Consider the following 27,738-nt stretch of genomic DNA (forward strand, 5'->3'; position numbering starts at 1 on the left):
CGCCGTACACGGTGCTTGGTCACGCGCTTTTGTTGTGCGCCGTTTACTTCCTAAGGCGTGCTTTTGATACGCTCACCATCAATGCAAAGCAGCACTTAAATGACAGCAGCTATCAAGTTTATTTCTCATACATGCAATCTACAGAATATCTAAGACATTAGGTTAACACCGTGTACGCCTATCAGGCATAGCATTGTGACCACTGACAGGTGATGTGAATACCTCTGATTATCTCTTCATCATGGCATGTTAGTGGGTGGGTTTGTTAGGGAGGAAGTGAACATTTTGTTCTCAAGGTTCACGTGTTAGAAGTGGGAAAAATGGGGAAACACAGTGAGTTCGATAAAGGCCAAATTGTTATGGCTCCAAAACTGCAGCTCTTATGGGGTGTTGCCAGTCTGCACTGGTCTATATCTATAAAAGGTGTCAGCAGCAGGGTCCCATGTGGCTATATTCACTCTCACTGAAATCACTGAGACCTAAAAGCAGAAAACTGCCTGAAACCAAATATGTAAAGCAATCTGACACCTGAGCTTTTGGCTTTTATGGATTAATGAGACATGGACTCACCTCATTATTTGAAGCTTTGGCCTTGAAACAGCACACATATGACAGACATTCCCCTTTAATAACACTAATAACACGTTTTATAATGAATACCCAGGCACCAGTTTAGTCTCTAGGAAGAAGATTTAAAAGAATATTTAACTACTTATTGATGTTTAACATTTATAACTGATCAACTGAAAAAATAATAAGCTGATGTGTTCATTGCATCTGTAATAAGAAAGAAAATCTTTGTCTAATGGTGCAATCACATGAAATATAATATGAAATCATTTAGAATAAACAAAGCGGGGAACAGAAGCACTGTGAAATTCTTTGAAACGCCTGATATGAAACCCAAACCAATTGCCTGATTTCCCTCCTGAACAACAATTACCGCTAATTATCAGCCTCTCTGCTCTCCTCCGCCTCTGCCCATAGCACTCAAGGCACGTAACACATATCCATCCCCTTACTTCTTAGGCCATTCTTCTTCTGTTCCATCTCCTGCTCCCTTTCGCGCAAACAGCCTTCATCTGCCTGTAACCAAAACAGACGAAGCCGGGGTGTCGCCGGGCCCTGATGGGACAGCGTGAGCTCTAGCACTTTTCATTATTCATGCCCGCCTTCTTCCTCGTCGCAGTTTCCCTTCTTCCTCCCTCAATCCCCCTCATCCGCCCTTTTGCTCTCACAGCGTGCAACGGATTTATTAGAAGGTATTACCAAGAAGGCCCGACGTTACTGCGCTTACATCCCAACAGACCCGAAGGATGGCGGAGAGGGGGTGGATACTGGGAGAGGGGTGGGACAAAAGCCAGAGGAAGGGAACAAGAGGCAACACAACAGCAATACTCGTGAGAGGAGATGTTCTTTCTTTAAAACGCATATTTTATAATCGGTGCTCGAAACAACAGACAGTTTTAATGTGGCTTCACTGAAACGGTCTTTTAAAGCGCATGCATTGTTTCATGCTCTAAGGACTTGAATGTATACTCAGCATCTATTTCCTGTATCAATCGTCAAACCTGTTTCTTTTTGTTTCTGTCTGTTGCTTTTTATAAAGTGAAAGGTCTTGTCCCACGACACTGAAGACAACCACAGAAGAAGATTTTAGACCGTACAAACAAAAGCATTAACGGTGATAGACGTGCTGGTGAGCCAACTTATCCTAAAGAAGACCACATCAGTGTATCTCCATACAAGAGACTGATTATGGCTCTCAGTTCGGCACAGACTGCGGATGGACACGGGCAATATTAATCTTTCTTTGAGCGAGACTAGCCCAGCCTGACACACACACTTAGACACACACATACATGTACATAAATGTGCATGTGCACATACTCCCAGAGGTGATTGTGTCACAGAGTGTGCAGGTGCACAAATGTATAGATGTGCCTTTTTGCATTTGCAAATACGTCTACCAGTTAACTCGTTTATGTCTATGCAAACACATTTTAATGACATACACGGCCACAACACGTTATTTTGTGCCATTTGTTGTATTAGAAGCAGAGCATGAAGCCCCAACAATGAAAAAATAAATACAGAAAACGGGGCTCTCCTAAGCTCATCAAGCGCCTCTCAGAGCTGATAGACTTCGGCTTACAGCACCAGCGGTAGCTGCTGCTAGAGGCTACAGTGCAGAGAACAAAGCCAAGGCTCTGTGAAGCATCACACAGGCCGGCGCCATCCAAACCCCCGAAGAACCTCTCCATCGCAAAGTTCATTGTGCTGCAGACTTATCAGGCCATTCCTGAATAGGACCCACTAATAGAATTATGTGGAGGGAATGAAAGGACAGGAGAATGGCAGCAATGTTTCTGTTGAGAGGGGATTCATTTCCAAAGGAGGCGACGCTCTCATGGACATGTGTTGCAGATGTTGTCACGGTCAGTAACGCCAAAGCTGACACGGGATGAACTCTCGGGCGCAAAGTAAAATAAACCCAGAGAAGTTACATCTACTTCTCGGCTTGGGTAGCAGGCAACAGACAGAAAAAGAGGGAGAGATGAGACCTGCAGGCAAGGCTGTTTCCAGTGAGGTCTGATGCTGAGCGAGCAGGTGGAAAAATAGAATTTCAAGTCTCTCTCTCTCACACACACACACACACACACACACACACACACACACGAGCTGATGTGGTTGATCAATGCTACTGCACAGCAGAAAGTCTCACTCTGGAGTCAAATCAGCACTTTTTTATGTCTATAACACGCGTTGGTGTCTCATTGTAATTATTTTGTAATAAAGTGCACGAGGTTATTAAGAATTAATTCACAGTGCTGAATGAATTCCCCAAAAGCTCACTGAAAATCAACATTTAGAAAGTTTTTATACTTTTATTTTATTGCAATTCACAAATTTGGCTCCTCAAAATAACGACTTCTACTGTAGCAGGAAAATTGGCGGTTCAGACGTCATTGCTGAGTCCCTGCTACACAGTGCAAGCTGGCTCCTTTTATAAAGCCTGCTCTGCGATTCGCTCTCGGGTTTTCATTCATCTGTCATGCACGCTGAGAAGATTTCTCGCAAGCATCAATAATTTGGGCAAATGAGGCAAATTACCAAGTGTCAATTAGAGGGGGGGACAGCGTGCTTTTCTCAATTGCAGTCATAATTTCAGTCTGATAAGATGGGTATATTTTCAAATAAAAAATTAAGTCTAGTCCATTTTCAAAATTCGCTGCTTTTTTCCCCCAAAAAATTGATTGAGGAAAACCATTTTCATTTAAATTTTGTCATTTCTTTGAAATTGAATCATTTAGAGATAACTGCAGTAGTTTATATGCAACCCTGTGTTTCCATGTACCAGCAGAGGTTGCCTGCTGCACTTGTGTTACTCGAGCTGACAGGCAAATGGCTGTATAAGCAACGGAAATTGCGAAGAGGATGGATCACCACATGTCTGTGCTTTGTGCACATGATCAGGTTTTATATGACTCACCGGTGCTCTTGGGCACATGCATATGGTAAATTGAAAATTTGGTTATCCAAATATGTCAGTGGCCAGAGCGTCCGTGAAGGCTAATCTCATTGGAGAAGGCCTCGGCGAGCAGAAGGAGAGTGCAACATTTGTTGAGCTGATACATTACGTTTTTGTTTGCTGGAGCAAAAATTTAGTTCATCTATTATTTGACTAATTGTTTTGGTCCAGAAACTACGGTGGCCCTGAGAGATCAAACACACTCCAACTTATGGAAACACCAGCAAACACAACACAGATGTTTTTCGGGCTTTTTCCAGCGTTGTTTTAGACGAGTTCGTCAGACTAACTGGTGCACTGAGTCAGAGCCAGAGTTATTACAGTTTTGTATTTTCTAATTCTCTTTTTTATTTTGTTTTTGAGCTTTATTGTCAATTCGTTTCGTTTCGGTTCATTTTCAGAGCGGGGCTGAGGATTTCACTCTGCTTTTTATATTTTGAAAATATTAACTTTTCATTCGTTTCAGTCGCTTTAGTTATAATACGGAGGGCATTTGTCAGGGGCAAGATTTCAGAAGTTGAGAAAACAACACTTTATTAAAGTAGTTGACTCACGGTCATGCAAACACTCATGCATATGCATCTAAGCCTCCTCGGGCTTGTTGGCTTGAAAACCTTAACCTAATTGAGAAAGACTAAAACCACAAACATTTTCTCCTTATTTTCACTTTTAGCTGAATATAAATGTACTGTGCAGAAGTCTTAAGTTATCCCTCATTTCCTTTTATTTTGCTTTCAATGAGCCATTTAGTAATTTTCCAGTAATAGTTTTCCAGGCTTTCTGAAGGTCATCAGATTTTTGACTCATTTTCAGTCCAGTTCTTGTACCTGACCATTTTCAGATGTTTTTTTTTCCTTTGTTTGTTAAGCCACTTAAAAACTGACCTACAGTATGATTCATTCAATCACAAAAACAGTACCTCAAAGGATGAACCAGTGATGTATCTAGCAGCAAAGCAACTTTAAAATGGATCTTTTAGCACTTACTAGCAGCCTGTCACAAAACTCACAATTTGTTCCCATTTCTTTAGTTGAATCTAAAAAGATAACACCGTTTGACGGGCATAAAAACAACCTTTTTGTATCACTGCAAATTTGGCACATCTCAGCAAGGTGTGCAGCGTGTTCTTAAAAATTAACTGGACAAGTTCAGGACAAAAGTAGAAGCGGCATGCCGAAAAAAAAAGAAAGAAAAATCTACAATCTACAGCAGATGAACAGTATCTGAAAGTTATGGCATCCGACCTGAGCGATCAATCTGGACCTTCAGTTGATCCATCTACTGTTCACTGAAGTCATGAGAAATGGTATCAGCAGAAAGGTGACTGCCAAGAAGTCATTCTTAAGGAAGGGAAACAAGGAGACATGGCTGAGGTACGTATAATTACACTAGAACTGGACTGAAAATATGTGGCGACCTGTCTCATACAGTGTGTTTCTACAAATATGTGCAAAACATGGTGGAGGCTCTATCACGGAACGAAAGGCCGCCAACATCCAAGGAAGGCTTTTGGAGTATAGACCTACCTACTCACCCAGAAAGCTTGCCTGCAGCCAAATATTGACTTTTAAGCTCGTTAGAATTCTCTATTTTACTTTGGTGCTTGATCAAGACTTTTGCACAGTCCTATATGTAGAGTACTGTTGTTGGTCAGACAGTCCAAAAAACAGCCAAGTCACATGCCGAGCAGCAGCCCTCTCCAAAAGAAAAAAGAATCCTATAACCTCGCTTTTGTCCAAACCTAATCATTTTGTGCAGTATGTATACCTCCCAACGTTACTGTGTGATCCAAATGACAGCATAAGTGCTGGCCCGGATACATGTAGATGCCATCAGATTGCCTCTCATTGGGGATGAAGTCATCCCTCTCTTCTCTTCTCGTCTTTCATGGTTGCTACATTAGTGACAAGAGAGTAATCAAAGCAGCCATTAATGCCTGGCCATTTCCTCTGCCCTTGCCACGCAGGCCCACGGGGCGTGATATGCTTCCACTGGACTGGAGTAAAGACTACAGAGTGTGTGGGTGTGTGTAGGAGTGGGGGGTGAGTGGGTGCAGCTAAAACCACCACCCTAATGGATTTTCCTCATTTCCTGTGGCTTTAGTCTTAAAAGAACGAGGAAAAAAAACATCTGAGATGCTGCTGGTGGTAAGACTTGTGATTTGTTAATGGTTCAAATTTAGAGATAAAAGGGGGGTGGCGGGGGTCTATGTTTTAATCACAATTAACCAAATTCAGAAACATTTAGAGAAACAGGCAAGTCAGTCTTACAGCATGGTTATGGGTTTTTAATGGGGAATGCTGGAGAATAATTAAACCCTCTTTGTGAAGTTTCCGTCTTAAATGACCACTAAATAAAAAGTAACACCGGTTAAAACTACAAATATAAATCTTTGTTTAATGACTTCAAATAATGTTTTTCTGTTCACTATTCAAGAACAACAAAACAGCTGCTTCACTGTGCACACGAGACACATTTTGATTTTCCCATCTAACTCTTGACAAGAGTCCGAAACATCGTTTTCCGACCTTGCTGCATAGAAAATAGCACGGCCAGCTGCTTATGGAGTAACATTATTAACTAAATCAGCGGTCCCCAACCTTTTTTGCGCCATGGATCGTTTTATTGTCAGGCAATATTTTCACTGACCGGCCTTTGAGGTGGATAAATACAACAAAATAAAATGATCCGACCGAGACAAAAATGGTGGTATTTTGCAAATATATTAATAAAGGGGAATTTACTGTGTAATTGTGTAACTTTATTAGCAACGTCCTCCTGAAATGCGCCAACAACAGAGAGTAACATCCTCCTCTCTGCCCCTTAATGCTCTCTGGTCGCTATGGTAAAGTGTAAATATTTCTTTCAAAATAAGACGCGCAACTACAACACGGGAAAAGACCGAGTTAACGATAAAAACCCTGAAAACCATAAATTTCACACCCGAGCCTCAACTCTCGCGGACCGGTAACAAACAACTCACGAACCGGTACCGGTACCAGCTGATTTATTTCTTAGGAATAATTTGGGAACTATATAATGTCAAGCACGTGACTCCTTTCAATAAAAGATGTCACCAAATCTTCTCGTGGCTCGTCCCCTTCTGAGAAGCTGAATTAGGCGTGAGGAGACAAACAGTTCATTCTGTCTACCTCCCAAGTCGTTTCTATCTCTGTCTCCTTCTCTCACTACTTCCAGCACACAGCGCACTACAAACAACCAACAAGGTTTTTTTTAATCCTGTGCCTGCTGTGCACAATTTAATTTAACTCTGCCTCGACTTGTGAGTTTCTTTAATCAATTCTAGCTTAAAATTACCCACCATCCACCACTGCGCCAGTTCCTGACATTAAAGCCCTGTCTCTGTCCCAACACTCTGAAAACTATGTGAGTAATTAGTAATGCAGCCCCCTCCAAATTCTTTCATGTCTGAATTGAAATTTATTGCTGAGACAATTAGTTTAATTATACTGTTTGCTGCCTGCTTAAGAAGGTTGTGGCATGCCACTCTAGCAGGATCCAACTTGTGCCCTTATGTGCGTGTCTCCTCTTTGACTAATGTGTTGTTGCAAAATCATAAACATGGGAAAATGCGCACTGACTTGATTTAGCAACATGCAACATGGTAGCTGACTAGCACGTGTGATTTATGGCACCCAAATCTCTGTTGATCACAGCTCACACCTCATACCTAAAGCAATATGTGGTCGACAGGAATAGAAGAGCTGAGCGCTTAAGCAAGTTCTTTTCTGTAGTTCCTGGCAAAAAACAAAACAAAACAAAAACAGGGGCAGCAAGGGATTGGGAGTCTGAGAGCAATGAACCTCTGTGAAACAGCAGAGCAGAACACTGACTAAGAAGGGAGAGGCAGAAAGCCAAGGAAGTGGGTTAGCAGGGAAAGATGGTAAAAGAAAGAAAAGTAATAAAAAAAATGGTTGGGAAAAAGCATAAATAGGTATGGCACAAATCAAGGGATTTGGGAAAAGTTTTATTTATTTATTTTTAAATGAAAGACAGAGAGAACGGGGATCAAGGTCTGAGTGGCTGCAGCCAGGGACTGTGGTGCCCTGAAATCCCAGGGCTGTGTCTGGTAAATTGGTGGGTGGGGTACATGGTGGCTGTTGATAAGCAGATAGAAAACAGTGCTCAGTGCCTATAAATACATAATAAATACACATAGGAAAACCCTGGAGCCATGGGACTAGCATGGCAAGGGTGCACATGGAGGGAAGATGGACTCCCTACATAAAGATGTGGAGCACTGCTGCAGAGACGTTCAGTGAAAAACGCAGAGATGGATACAGAAATATAGAAGAGGGTGAGAAACAGTGAAAGGGAACAAATTAGATGGAACGAGGAAATTATCCTGGAGAAACTAATGGGATCACGAGTCGTGTTGTTCTGTTTCATAAGACCAGAAAACAAAAAGAGGATGCATCTTACTCCTTCAACCTGTCAGGTTTCAACTTGTTTTTGCCATTGTGCCACCATTATATCCTCACAGATACAAAAGGAAACCGCAGAAATGAAAAATGGTGGAAAGCAACAAAACTGAGCTCGTAAAGCATTTATAGGGGCCGTCTGAGAGGCTTTATGAGCAGAGGAAAACAAGTTTTTGCAAAAAGGAGGAACAATATATGACAGATTCAGATTTTCCAGAGATGTGAAAGCTGGGAGGGTAAGTGGGTCACGAAACTCACAGGAGAGGAGCAGAGGGGCAGCAAATACGGCACACTGAGCCGTTTCCTTCCAGCTGAATCACTCATATTATATCAGGAGAAAATGAGAGGATGGAGGTGTTGTTGGAGGGAGGGAAAGCAGGGCTCGCCTCTCGCTTTCAGTTCTCCCAAGACCAGAGATTGATGGGTGTGGCTGGAGGAAAGAGGAGTGATGGTTAAAAGAAGTGACGGGAAGAAAAAAAGGGACAGAGAAAAACAGGAAACAGCCTGGGGAGGGTTAGATACGAAGCAGAAGAGAGGCGAATGAGGAAATAAAACTGAAAAAGCTGGGAGAGGAATGAAGAGGTAAAGGAGAAGTGCCTAAAAGGTGCTGTCAGAGTCCAGGTGTGGAACATCACGCTTACTGATTTTAGCATACCAAAGATATTAAAGGACAAAGTTAATGATATTAGTAATTTAAATATTAAATAAAAATTAGTAATAAAAAACAACTAATTCCGTATTTAAACATTAGGCTACATGGATGAAGTTTAAGTCGCTGTTTTCCTTCCTCCTCCTTTCTCATCAATCGATCAATCAAATTATTTATATTGCACTTTTCACAGGATAAAATCCACAAAGTGCTTCATAGTAATATAAAAACAGAAATACATAAAATACATCAAAAATCCAACATACAGCACAAATCTAATTAAAAACCAATCTAAATAAATAACTCTTAAGCTGCTTTTTAAAAGAATAAATACAATCAAGGCAACGTAATGATGGAGGGAGAGCATTCCACAACCTGGGGGCCACCGCTCTAAAAGACCTATCACCTCTGGTCTTAAAATGAGTTCGTGGGACTACCAACAGCCTTTGATTAGATGATCTCAGGCTGCGAGAGGGAGCGTGGGGTTCTAAAAGATCAGAAATGTAAGCAGGGGCATCACAATTCAAAGCTTTAAAAGCCAGTACTAAGATTTTAATATGAATTCTGAAATGTACTGGAAGCCAGTGTAATGAACGTAACACTGGTGTAATGTGCTCTCTTTTTCGTGTCTTAGTTAAAAGCTTTGCAGCAGCATTCTGGACTAACTGGAGACGGTCAAGATTCCTTTTGCTCAAACAAAGAAAAAGACTGTTACAATAATCTAAGCGAGATTAAATAAAAGCATGAATAACCATTTCTAACTCAGATTTAGACAGCAAAGTTTGCAGTTTAGAGATGTTTCTAAGCTGAAAAAGGCAATTCCTAATTAACTGGTGAGTGTTGTTCTAGGGACATGGCACAATCAAAAATCACACCAAGGTACCTGAGGCTCGGGTGAACAAATGAGCCAAGAGAACCAAGATGCTGTTTGATTAAAGATATCTGGTTGTCGGGGGAAATAATTAATGTTTCTGACTTTTCAGAGTTCAACTGTAAGTAGTTGTCACCAAGCCACTGTTCAATGGAAGCTAAACATTTAATTAAAGAGGACAGTTTATGGACTTCCATCGGCTTAAAAGAGCAATAGAGCTGAATATCATCAGCATAGAAGTGATAAGACACCTCAGGGAACTGCCTAATTATAAGTCCTAGAGGTAACATGTACAAAAGAAAAAGAATAGGACCCAGAACTGAACCCTGCGGTACCCCACATGTCAGATCCTAGAATGTGACATAAACTGATTTGCAAAAACACTAAAAGATCTGTTGGAGAGGTACGACTGAAACCACTTCAAAGCCAGACCGGACACACCGACTATGAGCCTGTTAATCAGGATGGTATGGTCAATGGTATCAAAGGCAGATGTCAAGTCCAACAAAACCATGACTGAGGATGCTCCGGAGTCAGCTGACATCATAATGTCACTAGAGACTTTAAGTAATGCGGTTTCTGTTGAGTGACTTTTACGGAAACCCGACTGAAATTTGTCATAAATTTCATGTTTTTCTAAAAAAGTGGAAAGTTGATCTGCAACTACTTTTTCCAGAACTTCCGACAATAATGGAAGCTTAGAGATAGGCCTATAATTCTTAAGCTGAGCTGGATCCAAACTGCTCTTTTTTTAATATCAGCTCAACAACAGCATGCTTATAGAACCTAGGGACCACACCTGTTAAAAGAGAGGCATTGCATATCTCTACAATAGAGGGGCCAATGGCAGAGAGAGCATTTTTAAACAGCCCAGCAGGTAGAATGTCATTTGTACAAGTGGTAATTTGTATTCCATCCAGCAGGAGTGAAAGGTCAGGTATGTTCATTGGGTTAAACACTGACAGTAAATGAGGGGGAGGTGGCCCAGAGACACAAACAATATAGTGAGACACTCACTAGTTGCACTCCATATGACAAGAAAAGCAAACAGTGGATGGAAATGACCGTTGTGGTTACCTGGTGGGAAATTAGGACGAGAAAGATCAAGCCAAGATGTTACAAAGTTGTGCAGGCGCCACGTTCTGATCGGTTTTTACTGTTAAACTAAAGCCTTAAGCAATTATTTTACTGCTTACGTTTGCCTTACTCTATGTCACTATGATTGCACTATAATGCTGCTGCTGCTGGCAACTTGCTTCAGTAGATTCACACTTCAAATTAGGAAGTGTGTCATCAGTGATAACAGCTCATTGGAAAAGAAGGATGGAAAAAGACCTTCCCTTACATACACTTAAAAAAGCATGCGCTCTGTGAGCCACAAGCATCAATAAAACATTACTTTTTTCAGTATTTTCTTTCTTTTAGATTATCAGAAATATCATTATCACAAATCTTTGTGAAATATTGTATATATATTATAATTTTGAGGCTATATCACCTACTCCTACTTGGGAGTCACTGGAGTGCCACTTGTGGGGAGCATTACTGTTTTCATGGTAATCAATTGAAAATGAGTAAAGCAACCAACTGACAGACCGGCGTTGCTTGGAGCAACATGGCTAACATTAGGAAAAGGCACTCAGTGCTAAAACCTCTTATTAGTTTTAGCTGAACTTTTGGGGTGCATTAGATTTAGTTCTGCGTCTCCTACATTTAAATCCTATTATTAAGAGATCTCCAGAATCATGTATGGATAGGAGGAATGACTACAACAACCAAAAACAATTGGGAACACTGTCACAAATAGACCAGATAGACAGTTTCTTTATGAGTTAGGCTTACATAAAAAATGTAAAAGTATCTCCTAGATTCACAGAGAGAAAGGGAAAAAAGCTGAAAAGTGAAGAAGCCAAACTGGCCACTGAGACAAAAACTGCCGCTCAGTTCCTCGTGTACCGTCACGCATTTTCCTACAAGAGCACAGAGCAGCAAATCTTCATGTAACATGCCAATTTTTTTTTTCTTTCTTCTGCCTCGAGAAAAACTGGCTTCAAATGCAGCAAGCTAACAGTAACTAATGATGTACACAGCATGACAGATGCATGCACGTTTAATTCAGCGTATAAAAAATACATAGGGGGGGGAAAAAAGGAATCTGTGTATATTTGCATATTTAATGTGAAGCCTTTTCTTACATCTGCTGCACTTAACTGCAGCTTTTTCCATTTACTGCACAGCTGAATAAAGGAGTGTATATTCAGTGAGAGCGCAAACAAACTGCTTTTAATGTTTCCTTACACACTATGAAAGATGCGAAAGCCTCTCTTCAGACTGACTGATAAATTACGAGTTACACTCTTACATTTAGAGGAGGGAGTGTTGCGTGCTGCATGTTTAAGCGGTCTCCCTGCTTGAGTTGTTCATTGACAGTGAAGTAGGGGAGGACATGTAGAATTAAAGGTGAAAACCCTGCCTCGATTTAGACTCTAGGCTATGATTTTACCGGACCATTACTTTGAATGATGAGTCAGCCACGCCCCCTCTGAAGTTAGCTCGTGCGTGGGCAAGAACTGAAACTCCAAAGCTCATATTTGAATAGGCACTAGGCAAACACTGTAAATGCCCCCACCGCTACCACCACCCCTCGCCACTACCACCTCCCCCCGCCTCCATAGCCCTACACTGAGTTAAGCGAACACACAGCACATCATCACAGTTGGTAGAGAAGCACCATCGCTCGCAGCACACTAATCCGTGCAATTTTGCCAAGCTGCTTTCTCCTCGCAGGGCCTAACAATGCTGAAGTCACTTTTCCTGCCTCTCCCTCTCTTTTTCTTTTTTCTTTTTTGCAAACAACAACAAATCATAATCCTTTGGTGAGCTCAGCCATATGGTCTTTTCTTTATCCTTTCTTTATCCACACCCCACTGACATTAATAATCTGTGTGGCTGGGGAGATGGTATAGGGCCAAAACACTCCCAACATTCAAATAATCCCACTGTCATTTTTTTGTACTTCTTTTGGCTGAAAAAGACATTTGCTTTGAAACTGATGGGTTGATGTATCGTGCATCTCCTGCAAATGATGAGGACACAAAAAAACTGTCAGACTGTAAATCATTCACTGCTCAACTTCTAAATATATTTACGTTTTATAGCAACTGAGTTGTAAAGGGCAACAGAAAAACACTGACAACCCGAGAGGACTTGCCAATAAATCTATAGTCCTTCGTAGCTTTACAGTAATTTCAGCTCTTTGTTTAGCTGACTGCTGCAGGCGGCGGTTGTTTTCACAAAAATCTTTAAAATCAATTTGTGCTTTAACTGTTCAACACCAGCACAGTGAACAACTAGCTGGTGAACACAGTGGGGCCTTTAGTTATTAAAGAGATATATGTTTCCTCCAAACCAGCGCTAAAAGTAGAGGAAACGATGGACTTTTCATTGGGTGACCAAGAATTACATTTGTGCAAATGCAGACTGTAACATTTTGCAAACATTTTGTTAGCCAAATGAGATTTAGCCGTTCTGTATACACATGCATGCAAAGCTGCAACCTAAGGCCCCAATCGCACAGGGCTAGAGACCAGTCAGTCACCCGTAGCCACCAGTCTCTATGGAAAAAAAGTGTATTCTTTGACTGGTTGGTGAATGGTAAATGGAGGTTTCTACCAGTAAAACTTGCACCAACAAACTCTTTGCGAGTTTCTTCGGCTCCAGTCAATGGCAGGTTCCCAGTAGTTAGCATGGCAGACAGTGACTTGTCTTGCTAAGCAGCAGTCAAACTGATAGCTAAAAACATTTTTATTCAAAGTTAAATTTGTGTTTGTAATGTGCTGTTTGCAGGGGTAAACTTTCACTTTGAAAGCTAATATTCTCCATTGCAAATTTCAAGCTTCACTACAGCTTAGAGAGTTAATTAAAGTTAGTTAGTTAAAGTTTTTCTTGACAACTCAACTGCATCTTTTATGCAAACTACAGGCAATAGTGACATTGTGTTAGTGAGGAAACCAGCAACCTCAATCAACCACTCGACAACTGGGAAATACTTACTTTTCCTTAGCAACCAGTGGCTGCCAGATATTCTCTGACTAATCTTTAGGTCTGTGTGACTGAGGCTTAAGCAGAAGTTCCAAAAAACTGCAATTCACTGAATGACCACTTCAGGCTCCCATCAAAATGTTTGAGTGAAGATTTTGTTTATAATTCAGCAGGTAAAATTTGACTAAGGCTTAAAATTTACATTATAAGAGATGTGGCAGATTTGACTGGAATACAAATACAGCCATCTGCCTTCACTCATTTGGTTGCACAGCTCATTCAAGAAGTCTTCCATTGCAATCAGTTTTTGCCAGTGAAATTGTGTTATTGTATCTGTTGTATCCATGTAGCCATACAACGCGGCTTGCAAGCATCAGCCAGCAACAACAACTCCACACTTTTGTCTAAATATCTTCAAAAATAAAAGATATGGGCATGGTCATAAAAATAAATTTAAGGCATCAAAATGTGAGTCTGCATACCAGCGGGTCATGTAACTGTGGCTGCATCCGTCTTTTAAAATTGATGTTTGGTCCCTCCAGCACTAATGCAGGCAAGCAAGTCTTTCTTCCAGTAGATTTGTCTATTTTCTGAATGAGAAGCCTCCAAAGTCACATTACCGCACTTTGTCAAATTATGTAACGATTGTCTTTGTTGTTTTTATTTCAGCAGAGAGCGCTAACATGCCAAGAGGGCCCCTATAAACTGTAATGAAACTGAAGTGTGGCCAGTAAAAAAACAAAAAAGAGCAACTGAGAATATTATTGTGCCACTAAATCAGCACATCCCAGTGGAACAAATTACATGCTGTCATCACTTGTAAATTATGTTCAGTTCTTAGACATCCAGTCCTAAAAGGTGGAGAGAAAGACTCACAGTTCACTATAGTTGTACGTTTTTTTTTTTTCATTGCGATTCATGTTAGGCATCTATTCATGTTGAGACACGGGTGCTGTGTTTGACTTTTTAATCTTCCCATCTGAGACTGGCTGCTTCACTTGTTTCGAGTACCCACCCTGGATTTTTCTCCCCTCTACACAGGACGTCCACGGCTAAAACTTGGGGGAATATGCAGATATTGAATTGTGACAGCAAAACTTTCTACTTTAATCAAGCTCGTGCGGTACGCAGCGGTGTGGCACAGATGTTTAATCTACATCTATACCTTAGCAAGTGCACTGACAGCTGTCCTCTTTCCCTCTGTAAACTTAGCTGCCACTCCGCTGGTTGCTAATTACGTATCCCAACATGCCCTCGTAACACCACGCTCCTGAATGCTTCCCTTAGAGGGTGACTCTTCAGGGGGAGAGAAGGCCTAATTAGACCAAGTGTCCAAGAACTGACACAGATGGCTCTTGATGGTGAGCTCAAGAAATGAGATAAATGTTGCAAAAAAACAAAACAAAAAACAGCCAAGGACCTTGCAGTGCTATAATTAAACCTGACAATCAGGAATGCTGAAAAGCGATGGTTGAACATGGTATTTTACCTCCTGCTTCATTACAGTCTAAAGGTGTTTTTTCCTGACACTAACTGCAGCTTACAAAAGGGATCAGTTCCTGCTGCCAGGACAGTGTGAAGAGACAGTGAGCTTTAATGGCTATTGAAGGCGAAGCCAAAAAAGCAAGAAGGAAGATCACAGAAGAGGCCTTGAGCTCTGCTGCAAACCAGAGCGGAGCTTCAACACACGATAAAACGTTGGAAACTTTGCTAAAACCAGAGCTGTCCTGCACCATGGCAGGAGAACAGATTATGGTTGTTTCCCCCCTTTAGAATAAGTCCAGAAATAAAGACTCCTTCTCCTTTAATTAAAACAACTAGCAATGCTTTCACCAATACCTTGGCTTTGTTCATCCTGAGCACACAGGCTCAACTAACTGGACCGAGGCGTGCCGTGCCGCTCCTTAGAAGCGAAACTGCATCTAGGCCGATGACTGTAAACAGTCCCAATGTGCAAGGACCAAATTGCGAGATGAAGCTGAGCAAAAGGGGAAAAAAAACTGCAAGGACTGATCGTCAGACTCAAGCGTTTCCTCCACACGCTCCTACGCTGGTATAAACAGCACAGCAAGTAAATTAGTCCACGATTCTTGGCTGGAGTTAAAGGGACTGAAGTTAAGATTTATTTAAAGTCGCCCTTCTGCCAGAATTTCTGTCTTGACAAGATGACAGCTTTCTAAAACTCAAACTCCAGTAAAAAATGAGCATGATGTGAGGAAGTGTGACTTTTGTTTACAGGTCCTGCTTGATTTGTATCTTGCGTCCTGAAAGCAAACGAACAACGAATACAAGCATGGAAGCTTTAACGTGGATTGGCCCACGGAAAGAGAAGCGAAATCAAACAAACAAAATCAAAGGTGTGAAAAGCTTCTCTGAAGTTTATGCTTTGCATCAGTTTGCAGTCCCAGATTGTAAAAGCGCGTACTCGACAAGTCGAGTACACAATGCCAAACACAGGACACATGACACTGACTCTCAGAAGACATTAAGGGCTCATTTCCAGCCACCCTCTGTGCCTCTGCTTCCAGCATCTGGCTCGCAGTAATAGCACCGTGGAGGGGCCGGACTCAGGCCAGATGAATCAATGCCTGCTGCCATTGTCACGTCAGCTGCTGAGGTGTACTGTATCCAGACAGAGACAGAGTAAAGCCTGCCTCTGAGTGACAGTCCCTTCAAAGCAAAGAGACAAGATGACAGATGGTATCAAAGCCTGCATTCCCATAGAAATACAGAGCGGGATCAGGTTTTCTGAGGAGTTTATGCCCGAGTAATTAACTGCTTTTTTCTTCTTTCCCCAAAAACAATGAGTTTATCAGTGATGAACCGCAATTGTGACAGAGTCGAAATAAACTTGCTTTTGAGACCGAAGAAAAATGGCAGCGCAGCACGTATTTAAAATGCTTGTCTGTGCGTGAGCATGTGCAGCTCTGGCGACTGCTCGAACACGCATACACACAAAAGCACACAGATGGCAGAGGAATTTAGCCGAGGCTTTGATATGCAGATTGGATGCTGGCTTGTCATCTCTGCTGGCTGCAACACTGTGTTATCGTTTCTTCAGCACAACATTAAGGCTGATAACATTTACCTGAAGGGGGCAGTTGACTGATAATATCGTCAAGACATTCCTGCTCCTGGAAGGCCTGGGCAAGCGCTACGTGGAACAGTATCGCAGAAGAGCCATGCTGTATGCACAGGGGCATGAGTAAAAACACACACAAGCACACACACACACAGACACAGACAGATCAGCACAAAAAGACAAAGAAATAGGAGCACACTTTTCTCCTTCTTGTCTCCTAGGCACCGACAGTATGAGTACTGTGACAGCTGGGACGCCTTCATGTCCAAAGTCATCAGAGGTGGCAGTAAAACTGTGACACACACATACACAGACACACACAGTGAGATTTCAATTGCAGCGACAGCAATGCATAGTGTGGAAGATGGGAGAAGAATGGATGCTGATGCTGGGATTGCTGAAAATTAACTGTAAATTACATAAAAGGAGTGAATGCCAGCGTCTAACAGACATGTCAATAGAAAATGTTAGTGGAGGCTTACTAATACCTACATTCTACATAAATCATGACGCCTGATTACTGTAGGTGGCAGAATGCCAGCAGTACATTAGTAGATTATTACAGTGGGACACTTGCTCATGTGCAGCTTCCTGCATCCCCGCTAGACCATAGATTAGTTGCGTAAGCTTCTGCTGCTGAGTACTCATAGCAGGGTTGGCTATAGTGTAGGCTCTATGCTGTCTATGACATTGGCCCAAATTAAGAGATTATTTCAGAGGAGAGAGAGTTTATCCTTTAATTTTAATTATAGGGAATTTCACAGCAGATAAACTGAGTAATTAAATAGATTTAGTGGCATTATTTTTTTTCTAAACTTCTTTTTATCACTGTTATTTTTTTTCTTTTTGGGTTGATAAAACCAAAATATTTAAGGTGATTACTGATTACTCTCTACTTAAAGGTATGGGATTACTTATATCTACTATGTGCGTCTTCTGTAGTCTGTATTTTTCCATTAGTATTAATATATGTGGTATATATAGAGTGGAAGTTCTAGGTTTGCAGTAGCAAATTACAGAGATTAGCTAAAATGTTATGAATGCTATGATAATGAGTTCTTTTACAGCCTCTTACCGCCTCTAGGAAGTGGGTAAGTGGCAGCCAGGTGCTGTTAATCAAATGCAACTTAATAATTGATCAGCAAGTGACCACATCTGTAAAAGCAGTGGATGTTGGTGGTTGCTGGTCTGAAGGACTCAGCTGTGTGTGTTACCACAATGCCACAGTTTTTCCAGGATTGGACGTCTCAACAAGATGTGAAGCACGGTGGTGGAGGGATGATGATTTGGGCTTGTTTAGCAGCCACAGTACCTGGATGCTTTGCAGTTTTTACGTCAACCATGAACTCCAAAGTATTCTAGAAATGTGAAGCCCTGTATGACGGCTTAAGCCCGGCCAGCACAATGAACCCAAGCACAGCTGCCAATCTACAACAGAATCGATGGAAAAGAAAAGGATCGGGGCATAGCTCAAAAAAATTAAAGCAATGCTGCAGAGAAGAGCGGGCCAAAATTCCCCCTCAAAGACGTACAAGACTTCTAAAGTCACACAGAAAATGATTACTTCATGTTAGTGCTGCTGAAGGTGCTTTTACAAGTTACTGGCTCATAGGCTGTACTTAGTCATATGAAAAGGAAGTTTTTCACAGCACTCTATGCAGTGATGTGAAAATTTTCTTTTTCATATGACTGCATTTCATTCGTTCAGCTGCTCAGGTTGTGTTTAATTTACCATTAATGTCATCGTAAGTGGTAAACATAACCTTAGATTTGGTGAAGGTTAAAGTTGTTCCTGTTCTTATTCTTCCCGGGGGTTAGGGGTAAGGTTAGGGTTAGGGTTGGCGCTCAAACAGTTAATGTTTATCAGAAGGGTTGTGAGGGTGAGTTGCTGAGTTAATCATTCATACTGTGGTAGGACAGTATGAATGACAGGAATATGAAGACTGCTGCTCTGCTCATTGTAAAAAAAAAAGTACATTTCAATCTGCTAAGCTGATATTTATCAAGAATTCCAGACAAAATGAAATATGATTGCATTTAATTAGCGGTAATTGCGGTATGTAATTTGAGAAGGTATAGTTAGATTGCTTGTGCCTGCTGCACTGGCTTTGTGTAATTAAAATGAAAAAAGAAGTGACTGAAAACTAAGTCAGTTAACTGGAAATATTTTAGATGACTTAATAAGTATTCCAATGTATCTGTGATCAAACTGCTGGTATACTTTCTGCTGACTGAAATAAACTGGGGAAGTGGGACCGGTGTACAGATTTTGGAGGGTTATTCATCAATAAGAATGAAAGCTGAAGGGGATGATTTTTCCCGTGGAGTTAATTTTGTAGCCTCAATGAGCCAATAATGTTGAATAAAAAGCTCTTAATGTAAGCTATTGCTTTGCTTATATGCTTATATAAAGGAAGGGAAACTGTGTACATTCTTAGTGTTTCAGGGGTTATAAAAATAAAATAAAAAGCAGTGATTTACTGGAACCAGGCCGCAGCTGAACAGCACAGTGTGCATCACTGCCCCGCGGCACTAGCTTGTCCAATATCGATCATTTCAGCCACGCTTCACTCTAGCAACAAAAAAAATCAAAAGTTCAAACATTTTTTTTCAGGGCGTCCTGTCGACTGCCTCGTCTCAGACTACATCTGTTTTGTGATCGGCGCTGTACTAATGCACCCAATCTTCTCCCTTCCCCTTATTCACCTGAGGACAACTGCAGGTGAGTTATAACCTGGCATCCCTGGCAACACTGTTGAAGAGTGAGATTATATTTGTAAGACTCCACGGCATCAGGGTGAATTACACCAAATTAGTTTTAGTCAGATTATTCCCATATCGCTACATGTAGCAGTCAGACTAACACATTTAGTGGAGAACACAGTGCAGCTGCGTGATCCTGGCGCACAAGCGGCCCACAGTGTGTCACGGTCTCAGTGGGGAAGACAGAAAGGGGGTCAGATTACTAAGCCTAAGGGTTTCATTTGATCGTATGAATCATTCCGCTGCAGCGTGCACTCAGCTACTGCAAATTTCATCTACAGCACATGCAGAAAGACTAGTGTGTGCGTTGTCCCTGCTTTGCTGGCGCGAGCACCTCTTTTAAATTGAGCACTCGTACACACTTTAATTTCAGCTTCGGCAAAGGCTGCACAATAATACCCTGGTGAAACAATTATAGCACTGGGGAAACAGTCAAAATATTAGCCAGAGAGAGAGAGAGCAGCGAAAGGCAGTGAGTGCTGCTAAATCACACATCGCACTGTGGTTATAATTTTAGATTAATTATTTAACAATCAAACAGAACCAGCGGTAACGCACAAAATGAATAGGCCTCAGATATTTCATAAGGGCGGTCATTGCTTTTACAAGCATTTATAATATTCTGCTAATATTCAGGAAGGCACGCGAGCCGCGATGCATTTACAGTAAAGCTTGTATTCTGAATATGCTTGAAGCTTGAATGTGTTATAGTGGAAGCTGCCTGTGATCATAGAGCAGCAGAGATATGCAAGTGCTGATCACTTCTCCCGTGATATTCCCATTATTGGTCATTTGTGCTCTCGAGCGTTATTTTTAGATGTATACAAACAGATTCAACTTAAATTAAAAGTGTCTATTATGTGGAAATTCTGTACACTCACAGTTTCACTGCAGCACTCTGTATGTTACAGGGTTTAATTGCTATATATGCTGCATGCATTTCTTTTGCGCTACTGTGCAAATATCTTATGCACGGTTAACTGCAGGCGCCAAAATATTGCATTGCGCCATTTCCAGACACGTTTTCCAGCAGTTTGGGGGTTAACGTGGAACTTTCAGCCCTGGTGTTGCTTCTGTGCTGCTATGAATTTCCTCTGTTTCCAAACAGAGCTGCACTCATCATCCGCGCTCTGAATGACTTGTCCTCAGGCGCTTCATCCCTTTATTTCCTGACTCAAAGTCAAAGCACAGGCACAGAAGACCTTGTGAATACAATATCATACAGTAAACAAGAGCGCATGCACAAACAACCAAAATCCCGACTATAAGTCAAAATATATATAACAAAAATTGAGGGACAAATACAGAGCTTGGTCCACGGAGGCGTTGTGTTTGCTTGGCGCTGTCACAGTTTGAATACATGCTGGAACAATCGCTGAACTGTCCTGCTCCTTTTTTTCAGTCTTTGGTCATTTGCCTCTTTCAAGGACAAATCTGGGCAGCTTGCAGGACAAGGATAATAAGGACACATGCCATTATTAAACAAAGCTCCTTCAATTTTATTCTTTCACCACCCACAGCTTACACATCTTGATGACACACCCTCTCCGTACACACAGGCAGTTTCTCACTAATATTTCACATTTTACACAGACGTTTCCTGCGTGCTGTTATTTTTGCGCTGCGGTCAATATGTTATCGACACAAACGAGGTGACGTGTGGCATCGGTCTCTTGTGTCCCCGGCGTGTCAATCAAAAATTACTCACGGACCCCGACTCGAGACAGATATAGATCTCTCGATGAGGAGGAGCAGCGGAAAGAGCGGATATCTCTTCGAGGAACACTGGAATTGATTTGCGTGCGACTGAGCCAACAGCCGGGCTGATTGACAAGCGATACAATTAAGTGGAAGCAAGAAGGAACGGAAGACCATCATTATATCAATCATCAGTCCTTCCCCCGCATCCCTTCGTCGATCATCTGCACTCATCATCTAATGGGCTTTGTGTGCTCTGAGACTAATTTCAGTGTAAATATTACAGTCACGTCTCTGCCGTTGACACTAGCACAAAGTCATGGTGACAGAAAGACAAAAGATAGGGGGAAACACAAGAAGAGATGAAGATAAATAGAACAGAAGTGCTTGCTTTCGTTACCTAGTGCCTCAGGTTCAAAGTACAATCAAGCCCAGCAACAGCTGAACACACGAGTACTTGTACCAAAGGTCGCCCAGTCCATAGAGTATAACCTGCATACCTCTTTTTTTACTTCCACTAACAGGTACATGGACATTTGTGACAGGAAAAGGCATTATATGTATTACTGTTATTTGAACTTGAACGTAAGCTTTTGAAGGTACAAAATGTGTCATTGCTGGAGTGTTACTCCCAGTGAGACTGTTACCTTTTAAAGGGGCAATTTTTTATTTTTTTGCCACCATGGACTGCCAGTTCAGTCAAGTGCAGTCTTTTTTTGCAGTTTCTGACCAGAACAGCTGCGATTAGTGATCCTTTGGGACTAATGTGAGATATTACATAGCAGGACTTCACAGCTGCCAGTCCATCAAAGACAGAAAAAAAGTGTTAAATTATCAGGGAACACAGGCACCCCGAGTGGTTTTTGGATTCATACAAACCCGGGTTGAACATGAAGTTAAGAAAAAGAAATCACAGTTTTCTGCTACCTGTTGGTGAGCCCCAAGGGCCTATCTGAGCTTGTCTTTGACGTAATACTGCTGCAGAAGCTGAAAATGTGATTTGTATACATGGTAATGGTAAATAGCAAAAGTCATTTTTGCAGTGTTTTGATCAAACGTGTGGATGGGAGGCTTTTCTGATATTAAAGTATCCTACGATTCACGCAAAGGTGAGCTGAGCTAGGTTTGAGCATGGATGGATGGTTGGATGGTAAAAATGGACGATATCAAAGTTTACTGTAGTAGTACCATTCATTATTATTAGCTCAAAGCAGCTCGTTTTGCCATTTAGACTATTTTTCAAGATTCTAGATCCTTTAAATATCACGTAATCCTACTCAAACAGGTCAGCTACACTTAACATACTAGCATTGTTTGGCTCGTTCGTGCTGTTGAATTGAAAACAATATAATGTTTTTATAGGTGCATGAATGCTAAAAGCAAATCATTTTATCCTGTTGCTATGTAGTTGCTTGGCAACGTGATGATTTCTAATACAGATTTAGAACCTTCGGGGGCCTAAAATGTACCTGTGTGCCACACTTTGGTTAAAAAATGTCATTTCATATATACAACGAGAGGGCAAAATGACTCAACCAGTCCTGGTGGAGAGGTTATCATCACATATGCAGAAGCTTTTGTGGATGACTCTACCACAGTGCCACAGAAATGCAGTCCACTGTTTTGTTCAAGGCCAGCACGGCTGTAAAACATAAATAATACTAATAATAATTAAAAGAAAAAACAGCTCACTGGTTACTGGTTGATGTTAACTGTTAGACAACTTGGCTAAATCTCCACAAACCTCCAACTTACAAGTGCAAAAGACACACCAAAAGTCTGTCTTTGTACCTCTTTGGAGGTTTGAATTTTGTGTGTTTGAGGTCAGTTTTCATCTATTTGCAGGTACCTCCATCATCATTTTGATCATTTTGTGTTTCTTTGCTGTCATTTAGCATCTGTTTGTGCTCAAATGCATCTTTTTAAGGCTTGTTTGCTTTTGCTGCTGTTTGTTGAAATGGTTTTGCATATAATACAAAACCAGTGTGACTATGTCTCATTTTGCTTTGTTCTACCTGTGAGGTGTTTATTCTTGGTTTTAAAAATTCTGATTTTAAAAACCACTTTACAGGAACCCTACGACATAACATACGACATAATGTTACGTGCTCCTCCTGGGAACTGTAACTACACGTCGGTTTGAGGACTGCGATTAGCCTGTTCAGCACCCTCGATTCCTCCTGTACATTTCCAGCTACTTTTTTTGCTGCAGTTTTTTAATTTATCAGTGAGAGAAAAACAATTACACCTCGGGATGAGAAATAATAATCATAGGTTCAATATAAGGACTCGCAAATTTCCTGAAATGAGATGTTAAGAATATTGGAATGGAGAATGTCCAAAAAAGCAGAAAAACTTGAGTCATAATTATATGTGCACCCCAAAACATTACCACAACAAAAGGGAGGGAATAAAGTCCTAGCATGTTATTTTTTCCTATCAGCTTCCATCGCATGTAAAACAACAGGACATAACCACACACTAATTAACACATAAAGCACCAGGACAAGCATAAATGTAGGCAATTGCCTACAATGTAATCACTTACATAGGCAACACTGTAGACTCTAGAAAGATTCTCAGGACCACAGGACCAGCTTTTGGCTCCTCGTCCAACTTGAAAAGTTTTTTTTTCTTTCTTTTTTTGCCGCACTAAAGGCAGAAATTGTGAAATTGCTGTAAATCAATGTTCTTTCAGTCCAGACCACAGACATAACGAAAGCAGAGGATGACAAAGATGATAATTGAGCTTGCTCATCCAGCTGAATGGTGCTCAGGTTACATTGCAGTTGTTGTTACAGACATTGCACAAAGATGTTTTCATCTGTCTGCTTAAGCAACACAGGGCTGGGCATCAGCTGGGATTTTTGCCCCATCCCGTGAAGCCTCTTCGATCCTCCAAGAGAGCACAGACTTAACAACTATTGCAAAATAACCCTGGAGTTAGATTAGACTAGTTAAGACTGGGTTTATTTCATGTCTGGAAAGCTGGACCACAGACAACAGATTTAATGGTCTGATTCATCCCTATTGCATCAGTACAGACAGATACTGTAGGCCACTTTGTGGTGACCCAGTACAGCAAGAAGCTAAATAAATATCTGCCACATTCAAGTACACACTGAGGCGTACTTTGCTTCTCCAAATGCATAAAGAAATACTGACCGTGGCATCTGATATTGACTCTAACTGAGGGGAAAAACAGGGGAAAGAATGCCTAAAGGATCGATACAGAAGGCCTGTTAATGGATTTCTGCATTTCTGCTGTTCAGTAAAGAGAGAAAAACACACGGCAGTCAGTGTTGCATGCACAGAGGAGGAGAATGATGGAGAATACTAAAAGTGAGAAAGAGACAGAAGAGCTGATAACCATATAGAGAGGAGGAGCGAGAGTGCAGTTTTACACAGATATGGATGGTTGGAGGGTCGATCGTTACCCATACACTGCATGCATGCCTGCCTGCCTGCCTTTCGCTGCCTGATTGCCTGGCACATATTTGCATTAGAGCTGAGAGGAGTCGAGCAGAAGCGCACAGCCAGAGAAGTCTTTGATCTCTCAGCCTCTGTCTCTTTGATGCACCGTGTGGAAACACACCAGCAGATTTGGGAACGACGGGATGATGTTGGGTGTTAAGTGGATGTGTGTGTGGGGTTTTTTATGAGTGTCTGTGTGTGTCATGTGTGATCTCTGCGAGGAAAATGATGTACATAGCTGGAATGACTGTGCAAATCTGTCAAGAACTTGATTGCAGCCCAAATGAGCACACACACACACACACACGTACATGTCTGCATGGGTTGCCCTATTTTGTTAAGGACAAGTGCATTCAAGTTGGAGGAAATGAAATAGCTCCCCTTTGCTCCTGCCGTTCTTCAGGATTATCAAACATCACAGCGGCTCCGACAGCCACGAGTGTCAAGCAGCAGATTTACATCCAACACCATCGGCCCGTGCTTTTCTCGGAAAATGTCATTTCACATTTTGCGCCTGGGTTCAAATTCGAGGCAGTGCACCGAGATAATCTGTGGATTTGGACTCCGTGCATGTATTGACAACGCTCTCTCCCCACGTCTCTTCATCTGTCTCTCCTTCCTACCCCCTGTCTTCCCCAATCCGCCCCACCTCACCTCCCTAGACTCTCTCTCATCCTTTGCCTCCTCTCTCCTCATTCTTATCTCTGCTTTTCCCCCGCCTGTCAAGGATGATTTCAGGCTTGTTGCGTCTGGCCTGACTTTGTGGGGTGCGACCGAAACAGTAATTACAACAGTCTCTGAATAGCTTTTCCTCCCTCCCTCCTACCTATCATCCGCGGGCTTAACCCCGCTCTCCAAACTGACATGCAGGGGCCAGAAAAACAGCCCGCGTAGAGAACCATTAACCCACAATTAAATCACAATCACAACAGCAAAGGACGGGTGACATTTAAATCCATCAATTGAGGTGGAATTAGGAGCACTCTTCACAAGATGCATTCTCTTCTAAATATGATGGTGCAGACAAAGGAAAAGTGAATTAATAAAATATTTCACAGTATGTGGGTCAAAGGGGGCAGCCGGGAACCACTGGGTAGACATTTACAGGTTAAAGGGATTTAAAATTGTCTGCACAGGTAAATACAGGTTACTGTAGTTCACTGATTCACAAGTGGAATAAGATTAAAAACAGAAATGAGGCAAAGAACAGAGGCTTTGTGGCTGAACCATAAGGCTCACAGGAATTGTGGCACCACTTCACATGGGCATGAAAGCACGTCGCCTTCAGTTTTAGGATAGAAATATAAATATCTTCACATATAACCTGTTGGGTAGGTATTCAGCTTACAGTTTGGAGGTTATGACGTCATTTTTAGCATGTTAGCTGACTTTTTCTACAAAAGAACCTAAGGAATAAATCTATGGAAAGTACTGCTTCAAGACCGAAGGCCTTGCTCTCAAGAACCAGTGAAGACGGAAAAGTGGCAGCTTATAACTTCATCACCACCCTTAAACTTGCTACTGGTATTAGTCTTGGAACAAATTGAAAAAAAGTTCTGACCTAATGAAGAAAGAAGGTTATCAAAGTAATTAAAGCTCATCATCAAAGAGAGGGGAGTGTCTGTGCCCGCTTCATGGAGAAGGTAATGTGCACTTTAGTCCAAGAAAAAAAGAAGATGTCATGCAAACATCCAAAATATCCATCACGCTTTCTCTTACACGAATCATGGCAGTAGGTTCTGTGGTAATTTAGTTAGTAGTTAGTACAAAAAAATTGACCTGCTGGTGTAGTTTAGTGTGGATTCGTCATCTGGGAGCCATGGATGTTAGTAGTAGTCTTAGTATTTACAAATGCCTTGTTTAACCTTTGCTCTGGACCAAAGTTTGGCCAAAAGGTGAACCAACCAACATTGCCACCCCTACAGCCATGATCCTGATCCCTACCTCGATCTTGCCAACAATCACCAACAATCTATTAAGATGAAATAGTCTAGACAGGCAAATATCAGCAACAATACATTTCTACTGGATTATGATAAGCTGGATCAACGGTGTCTGCTTACATGTGGATCACATGCTGAGAACAAGATAGGGGCATTTAGCTCGAGTAGATGGTGTGATAATATCTGGACACGTAAAACTAATCAGATGGAATCAGTAACAAAATGTCTCAGGCTGAGAGCCGAAGGCCTCCAACATGGCCACTGAAGAATGTGATGTGTCATCCCAAAGCTGCGAGAGGTGAAATGCCTATTCAACATTTGGCTCTGACACAGCAGAATGATGTCGGCCTTCAATCTAATATCAAGGTTGTGCTGAAATGAAAGCAATTTGATATTGCCAGAAAGGAGAATGAGGAAATGAGATTGATGTTGTGAGGAGAATGGGTAGGTGGTGAGATGCGGGAAAAAAGGAAGTGAGCCAAGGCAGAAAGCTGCACAGTTCGTGTTTTATGCTGAAATGGCACTCGAGCTTTAATACCATATGAAGAAGGTCGTTTTTTTGTTTGTTTGTTTTTTCTGAAAAAAGAGAGCAGGGTCAACGATGCTTCATGTGTGGTCGAGCAGGAGAAATGTAAGTTTAGCAGCAACGCACATCTCAAAATGGGAAAAAAAAACTTACTTCATGGGTTTGAATAGTGCCTGTCCGTAGTTCTGGAAGGTCATGATGAGCTTCAGCTGAGTGCCTCCAGATTTCATTGCTGTTGGAGTCAAACAGACAAGACCGCTATTAACTTCAACTACGTTGGGTATGTTGAAGAAATGAGTCGTAATACTGTAGATCTCCTGCCCTGACCCACTGTATATTGGTTTTAGTTAAATCAAAAATTTCTCCCATTAAATTTCTGTTTCATACCTTCTTGCTACTGTTTCTAAGTTTCTTTCTAAGATTTATAGCCCACATATTATTTATTAATGTTGTTTGCACTACTCTCTCGCACAATCTCACTCTTACTTTTTACTCTTTTTTTAATTTAACTTCACTTTTTATTTTGGTTTTTAATAATCATTGTTGTGTATGAATATTTTTTTTCAGGTATCTCACAGTATAAAGATCTCATTAAATACCTGTGACGCTTTCACTATAACTATATTGTTTATTTATTGTAGACTACACTATTTTGAATGATCTACTCTGCTGCTGTAACATAAAAATTAACCTCAGTAAAGTATCTATCTATACTGA

At 41.4% G+C, this 27,738-nt stretch overlaps 1 protein-coding gene across 1 annotated transcript in view; it reads right to left on the reverse strand.

Annotated features, from left to right (window-relative positions):
• Positions 1-27,738, reverse strand: part of fam20cb (FAM20C golgi associated secretory pathway kinase b) — a 56,596-nt gene that overhangs the window by 23,195 nt on the left and 5,663 nt on the right. The window contains exon 3 of the mRNA XM_006800933.3: positions 27,175-27,253. Within this exon, the coding sequence (XP_006800996.1) occupies positions 27,175-27,253 (79 nt within the window). The remainder of the gene's footprint in view (positions 1-27,174; positions 27,254-27,738) is intronic.

The sequence above is a fragment of the Neolamprologus brichardi genome, chromosome 8 (genome assembly GCF_056152115.1).
Source record: "Neolamprologus brichardi isolate AB-2024 chromosome 8, ASM5615211v1, whole genome shotgun sequence".
NCBI lineage: Eukaryota > Metazoa > Chordata > Actinopteri > Cichliformes > Cichlidae > Neolamprologus > Neolamprologus brichardi.